We start from the raw sequence: 7,902 nt of genomic DNA, 5'->3' as shown, positions 1-7,902 counted from the left end.
GATTCTGGAGGTTACTTGCGCGTTGCCTTTGGGAATTCCTTTGGTTGCGTCGCTTCAAAAGGGGGCTTTCCCGAGGTTGCTGATTGGTTGGTGGTCGGTCAATGTGATGTCTTCTTGGGCGTTGGCTGGATATGAGAGTTGAGCGTGCGCTGATAAAGTTCGGGTCAACGAAGACGTTTAAGTCGGTCGCGGCTTGCACAAACTTAACTAGACACGAAACTCTCAACGGAAAGAAATAAAAAAAGATTAAAGTAAAAGATAGAGGTGTGGTGATCTCCTCATGTTTCCTTGAGGTGAGGAGGCTGGCATGCAGGCCAGGCGGCGTCGAGACGCGGCGGCGCGAAGCACGTGAAGAGCGTTGTAAGGAGTACAGAAAAGTTGCAAGAGATAAGAGAGAGATTTGAGGGTGTCCTTGAGTTTTTAAACTCAGCTTTTGGACACCTCCCAAAATGATGTCTTGACCAATTAGAACATTGGCTGAACTCCGGTGGGCTGCTGGTTTCACCTTCCAAACCACAAATCACAATGTTATCTTATTAGTCCCGTGATCCCAAATTCCCGCTCTTTGCAGAGATAAATTTGGACATGATTTCTATAACAAGACTATAATACATTTCGCAAAGAATTGAATTACAGGAACATTTTGAGAATGCGATTTCCAACTCGGACATATCAAACATCAATATAAACCATTAAACTATTCAAGAGTTATCAAAAGGGACATACACAATGAGTGATTAAAACATAATAGACAAATGTATGGGTTACATATATGAATAGGAAATTATGCAGAGAAATGATGAGTTGCTCATGAGTCCTTTAAGCATAATTTTGGGTGCATATGTATATATGCATATAGGCAGTTTTCTGTGCCCTTCTGTGAGGGTCTGTTCTCTAAGCTGGGAGGTCAAAAGTTTAGGGAAGGAATTTCCGTTGTGTCCTGTGTGTGGGGGAAAACCAACCATATCGCTAAGGACTTTAATCATGTGATGTTCAAAATGTGCATCTCTTTGACCATTAATCTTGGTTACTTGCTCCAAATTTGACAATCTCCTTATTCGAAGGATTTGATTATGAAGAAGTGTCTTTGTGTTAATTTTGCAAGTTCTTGGTTAGTTAGGTCTGCTTCAGGCTGGCGTTCTGGCGCCAGGCTATGAAACGTCAGATTTATGGCGGGCCTCTTGGAATGTACGTCTGTAGAAGTGTTCTAACTTCTAATAGACTCTCTTAAATTGTCTGATTCTCGCTGAAATACTACACTTAAATGTAATATCCTTTCCCTGTCAATGTTAAGTTATTTTTTTTGTGTATTTTTTTATTTTAATAATTTTAATATTTATTCATTTTAATATTTTGTTCCCCTCACATTCTTTGTTTTCTTATTATTGTGACAGGACAGTTGAGGAATGAAAGAAAAGTACTTGATGAAGAGAGGAGACTCGAGACAGGAATCGAACTTGGGTCGCTGTGAGCGCAGATGTATCTCGACATACTTACAAAAAGGCTATCGTGGCTGACCACATCGATCCATACTGTAGTAGGTATATCCAGTCAGCTCAAGACTGTGGTATCTCCATGTGATCTAGTTTATTGTTGCTACTTGTTTAAAACTCACACAAGCTCTTTGCTGTTGCAATTTTTGCAAGTTGATCCTTTTGCGGCGCATACGTACACAGGACAGAGAATGTAAATCTTTGTGTCTCACCTCCAGGAAAACCACAAAACATCCCTCTATCCAGATTCAACTGGAGGAATAGTGAGCATAATACCCAATCAAGATAAAACAGTGTTATACGCTCTTGTTCTCCCAGGAGTCGGTTCAAACAAACCTCCACTTCCAGTAACAGAGCTGCTGACAAATGAACACAATGTGCTAAATATTTAAAGCTGGCTCTGGAAATTTGTGCACTGTGTCAGCAAACTGACTTCTGTCCAAGTACATCACATCGAGACAGATTTTAGTCTGGCACTGATCTTAAGTGTCCTTTTATCATTCAACAAAGAAAATGTTAAACGTAATTGGAAACATTTCAGACTTCCCAAAACTGTGGGCCTCACACTGATTTTAATTTAAACTCAGAAGCCTCCCTGATATGTCTTATGCTTTTTTTCACTTGCCACACAAGGTGAAAGTATGGTTACCCATTATTTTTTCTTTTTGTTCTGTATCGCCCCTATTTTGTATTTTCACTTAATAAATGACAGCTATATTGTATTTTATCTTTTTGTTTTTCTAATGTGCTGTTGCAAATAAAGCCTTTATGCAGCAATTCTGTCTCTGTCTTTTTTTAACCATAAACTATTCATTCCATAAAGCTACTCTGAAATGGGTCATTCAGGTTTTTGCATTGAATTTATCCAGCAAAATAAACAACATACATGAATTTACTAAACCAATTACTAAGTCCAAGCAGTGATGGAATACTCGACTCCTGGACTCAGACTCGAGTCACTATTCTTTGGACTCGAGTCCGACTCGAGAATCCACTCTCTGGACTTGTGACTCGACTTGGACTCGGACTCGAGGCATTGACTTGAGCATTCATCAATCACCTAATCGGACTTGAGCATTCATCACTTGTGTGGGATTTAGCTATTAACATTTTTTACATTTTAATTATATTCTACTGAAGTGAACGAAAAGATGAGTTCATTTTGATGAATGAGATTCAAAGATCTGAGTCAGTAAAATGATTCAAACCTCCCATCACTAATACACACATAAGAGATCTTAAAGAAGAGGATCAAATAAGATAGCTTATTGTTATTAGAGAAGCCCTTTTTCTTTCCTAGACAATAATGGATAAAGTGAAGTAGTGTTAGGCATTGATAGAATTTCCAGACAAAAGCACAGATATTCTCCCACAAAAGTGTCTTTTTAAACAAAAGTGTTATAGGCCAAGCAAACCAAACAAATTTGAAGGCAGCAGTGAAGAGAAATGAGCCTGTACAAATGGATGGAAAGTCTTTGAGCCTGTTTGATTGCTCAAAAAGTGTGGTAAAGAGTGTGATGCAAATATTTTTTATTATCTCCATGATCTGATTACTATACATGCTTTGCTGAAGATTGTTTTTATATCTTATCTATTAATTAATTATATTTTATTTAATTGATATATTATTAGAAACACTAGAGAAAGTTGCTCTTTTGATAGTTCAGTTCATTTTTAGAGTGTTTGTTATTTGAGGCAAAGTTTGTTATGGTTTGATCAGAGAGCAGGAAGAGTTACTGCATCGTCATTCCATGGGGCAGCCAGGACAGAATTATCTTCATCGTCAGTTTTTTACTGAAGCATGCAGGTGTTGGAAACTCAGAAGAGAAGACCAGTTGACTCTAGGGTATCTTCAACAGAGTTCTTTATCTAGAACACGCTGCTTGTCACTGCAGTCATCGAAAGTCTAACTAAAGCAGATTCATTGTAGTTTATATACATTTGGGGGTAGTGCTCAGAAATGGAGACAAAGCACCTGGGTGATGACCTTAACCTTTTCACACGTGAGTTTAAAAAATTCTATCTGACCCCAAAGAGTGAGTTTTTTTAGGCGACCATTATTTTAGAATGTTTGGCATTACTGTTTCCATGGCGACATGTCATGTGACACACCGCAACCACAACAAAACTGTAAGACACATGGATCGCTTTTATTTCGTTTTCCCTTTTTTATCATGAATATTCACAAGCATGCTCACTATATTATGAAATATCTGATATTCCGATTTCAAAATATGTGCAAGTAAATGTATTTAAAAGTCCAAACACTTTTATAATGACCGCATTAGTTAATCTATACCGGGTGATGGGCGCCGCCATGTTTGTTCGCGCTGAATCCGAGCTGTGGGATTGACAACATGCAAAAATTCATCCTCTCCTCCCGAAAGACATTAAAGTAAGTCTGAGTGAGCTGGGAGAAGAGGAGAATAAACTTTATAGTTACCTACACAATCTGTATATGATATCAATAAAATATGTTGTCAGAATATATTTGTAGGATTATTATTGCCGCTTCCATAGACATCAGTGTGTGTTTTACAAACTATAAATGTATGGTTTTGCTAGTACTTATGTCTATTTAAATGTCTGAAACCTAAAATAAGCATTATATGGTTGAAAACACTGAATAGTTGTGATAATATGACAAGCACTCAGCGGGTCCGATCTGGCTCAGAGCCAGCCAAAGCGCCAAAACAGATTTGAATTCAGCAGCTGATCACGTGATGCGGCCAAGACAAATCGTACGTGCTCAACGATATCAATGTTGTGGGCAGGCGTTTATTAAGGACAACAAACACAGGTGCATTTTATGGATAGCATTTTGAATGCACAGAGATACTGCAACAAGATCCTGAGGCACATTGTTGTACCATTTATCCACAACCATCACCTTGCAGCATGATAATTTACTGCCCTATGTTGCAAGAACCTGTACACAATTACTGGAAGCTGAAAACATCCCAGTTTTTGCATGGCTAGCATACTCCCCCATTGAGCATGTTTGGGATGCTCTGTATCGGCGTATTCAACAGCGTGTTCCAGTTCCTGCCAATATTCAGCGACTTCGCACAGCCATTGAAGAGGAGTGGACCAACATTCAGGCCACAATCAACAACCTGATCAGCTCTGAAGGAGATGTGTTGCACTGCGTGAGGCAAATGATGGTCACACCAGATACTGAACAAGATAACACGGTAAAGCGCACGGGGAGGACATAAATAGAGGATATAAGGCCGATAGATCATTACAAGTAATGACTATAAGCGCTTGTGGTGTGAACAGCTTTATTGTTTTGACATGCTGCTTATTTTATCTACAAATGATAAATTGGTGCCTCCATTGTCTCAGAGTCTAGTTAAAACCAAGCCGCAGTCCTCAATTTGAATGGCTTGATAAAATGAACATTAGTGTTTATATAATCTGCACTACTTAGTATAAAAGACTATTAAATGTATTCAGATCTCAGCAAATAATGAATTAAACAAATTCAAAAACAGCATTACCAGCTTTAATAATCAGCTTCAGTGACAATTTATTCTCTTCGTATGGCTACAAAAGTTCTTGAAAATATGAATACATCATGGCAGTCCTGATATAAACTGCAGGAGCAGAGATTATTCAGTCCTTCAGTCATGTAGCTCTGGTGCAGCATCACAATGCTCCTGACACTGAGAACGAGTTGCTCTGGTGTGGTGATATTTTACAGGACATTACTGATGAAAAATTACCCATGTTGCTTACCATTGAAGATTCTATTATGAAATCAAATGAGTAAAAGAGCTCAGGTGAGAACACAAAACACTCTTAGTCATCTGTAAGTATTCGACTTTTTACATTTCCTCCTATATTCCCATATTTACACTTAATGGGACCCCAGTTATTACTCCACATACCAATATTTTATTACCTATTTGATTGAAACTTACAATCATTGCTCACATACCATTTTCATTTGATCACTTTATTCATCTGCTCTTTACTATTACATATTACCATCAATCCTCCATCTTCAAGTACTTTTGCACACTTGCAGCAAAGTCTTCTCTCTGGTGTTATTATGACTCATGTCACGCTGATAACATAAACATACAGTTCTCTCATGTGTGAAACCTCATGTGGTATTTAAGTGATTCTTTACATCTGAAACTCTTTCCACAGTGATCACATATAAACAGCTTCTCTCCAGTGTGAAGGTTCATGTGCCTGTTAAGGTTTCCTTTTTGGTTGAAACTTTTTCCACATTGCTGGCAGGTGAAAGGCTTCTCTCCAGTGTGAACTCTTATGTGGTCTTCAAAGTGTTGTTTTTGACTGAAACTCTTTCCACACTGAGGGCAGGTGTAGGGTTTCTCTCTATGAGTTCTCTTGTGGACTTCAAGGTTTTCTTGTTGATCAAAACTCTTTCCACACTGATCACACGTGTAAGGCTGATCTCCATTGTGAATTCTCATGTGTCTGATAAAGCTTTCTTTTTGAGTGATACTTACTCCACACTGTTTGCAGGTGTAAGGCTTCTTTTCAGTGTGAACACTCATGTGTCTGTTAAGGTTTCCCTTTTGGCTGAAACTTCTTCCACACTGTTTGCAGGTGAAAGGCTTTTCTCCAGTGTGAATTCGTAAGTGGTCTGCAAGGCATTGTTTATAGTTAAACCTCTTTCCACACTGAGGACAGGTAAAAGGCTTGTCTCCAGTGTGAATTCTCATATGTTTTTCAAGGTTTACTTTTTGGTTAAAACTTCTTCCACATTGTTTGCATGTAAAAGGCTTCTCTCGAGTGTGAATTCTCATGTGTCTTCTCATGTTTTCTCTTTGATTGAAACACTTTCCACACTGATGGCAATTGAAATAACTTCTTCCCGTCTTTCGTTTTATTTCTCTTAAGGAAGTTGTTTTAGTCTGTGAACAACTAAAAGATTTTTTTTCATTTATGAAATCATGATCTTTCTCTTCTATTTCATTCAGTACTTGACTCTCCTCTTTCAGTGCCATCAGATCTAAGGTGAAAAAGACAAGTAATAGTTAACCTCAGTTTAATGGCACAAAACAACAGACATCAAAACATTCAAACACGTAAAATGTCAAAACTAACATATAACTATATCCTATATGCTCTAAGCCAGCGGTTCCCAATGCCAGTCCTCAAGCTCAACCCACTCTGCATATTTTGCATGTCTCTCATAATTAATGAACGTGATTCTGACAATTAAGTCCAACAAGTTGAGTGAAAGTGACGGCTGTCGCCAGACTTTATTTCACATACCTCATCATTACATCAGAGCAAGACCACATGCATGAACTATTATGAACCTGTTTCACATGAAAAATATTACTCAATCCTAGCAGTGAACATTAACATTTAAATATTAAATGACAAAATTCATTAAATGCTGTTTTTAAATAAAAGTAAAAAATGGTCTTTAAGAGAACTTTAAGAAAAATATTAAGCTAAAATCTGCAGGAAGGTAGACAGTGTAGAAAAACACCTGCCAAAGGCAAAATTAATTGAGAATAGGATAGTTCAGCTTTGAGAATGAAAACCAACCTGTTTGTTCCTCAGTATCTTCATGTTTGACTCTGAATGTTTCTTCAATCTTCACGTCTTCACTCTCCTCTTTAATAAAAGCCATCTTTGTTTGTTCCTCAGTATCTTCATGTTTGACTCTGAATGTTTCTTCAATCTCCATGTCTTCACTCTCCTCTTTAATAAACGCCATCTTTATAATAGTGTGTCACATGGATCTCAGTTGCTTGCTCCACCAGGAGTTTTTTCTGTGGTTGGAAACTTTTTCCTGTTTAAGATGACAATAATTATCAGAAAAAAATAAAAATAAATAAAAAACTCAATCAGCTCTGGTTCAGTAGTCAGTGCAGTAGTAAGGGAGTCAGAGTAATAGTTAATGGACTTAAATTATCTGATTAGACAAACACTCAAAACTTTAACTTACTATTCAGGTATTTAATGATTAGTATATTATATAAATTATTATAGTATCTTTATTATTAGTATAATTATTAAGTATTATTTACATTAATCATTCTAAATGGCTATTGTATTTTAAGACTGTAAACAACAACAACAAAACATTTGCAATTGTTTGTCAAAGTTGTCATTACTCATGTTTGAGTTTGTTCTCGATGTATTTCCACTGTTTTGAGCAGCAGGTCTCTCAGCGAGCGGCGATTCGAAACAGTGAATCGTTTTATGAATCAACTGACTCAATTGACTCGGAGTTTGTAATTCGTGTTTCTGATCTGAATCACTAACAGAGAGAGAAATCAGACGCTGTGTGGATGCGCTTTAATAACGTTCATCATTAGATAGAATATTACCATGTTGCATTCAATAATTATTACGTTTACATCGCTTGTAAGCCATATAAAACAGACTGAACGTATGGTATGAATTTAAACAC

At 37.3% G+C, this 7,902-nt stretch overlaps 1 protein-coding gene across 1 annotated transcript; it reads right to left on the bottom strand.

Moving 5' to 3' along the window:
• Positions 1-5,320: 5,320 nt before the first annotated feature.
• Positions 5,321-7,242, bottom strand: LOC141341092 (uncharacterized). Its single transcript, XM_073846241.1, has 2 exons — positions 7,032-7,242; positions 5,321-6,483 (listed from the first exon to the last, which is right to left on the bottom strand). Exons 1-2 carry the CDS (start codon positions 7,201-7,203, stop codon positions 5,591-5,593), a joined length of 1,065 nt encoding a protein of 354 aa, XP_073702342.1. The 5' UTR covers positions 7,204-7,242; the 3' UTR covers positions 5,321-5,590.
• Between the last annotated feature and the right edge of the window lie 660 nt (positions 7,243-7,902).

This window comes from Garra rufa, chromosome 1, assembly GCF_049309525.1.
Source record: "Garra rufa chromosome 1, GarRuf1.0, whole genome shotgun sequence".
In the NCBI taxonomy this organism is placed as follows: Eukaryota; Metazoa; Chordata; class Actinopteri; order Cypriniformes; family Cyprinidae; genus Garra; species Garra rufa.
The sequence above is the reverse complement of the archived record's forward strand: the minus strand, read 5'-3'. Positions and strand labels throughout refer to the sequence as shown.

Bases quoted from the DNA above. Each gene is read 5' to 3' on its own strand.
- LOC141341092 (XM_073846241.1), bottom strand. From the start codon at position 7,203: ATGGCGTTTATTAAAGAGGAGAGTGAAGACATGGAGATTGAAGAAACA. The intron at 6,484-7,031 runs GTTGGTTTTCAT...TTTTCACCTTAG, and splicing joins AGATACTGAGGAACAAACAG to ATCTGATGGCACTGAAAGAG.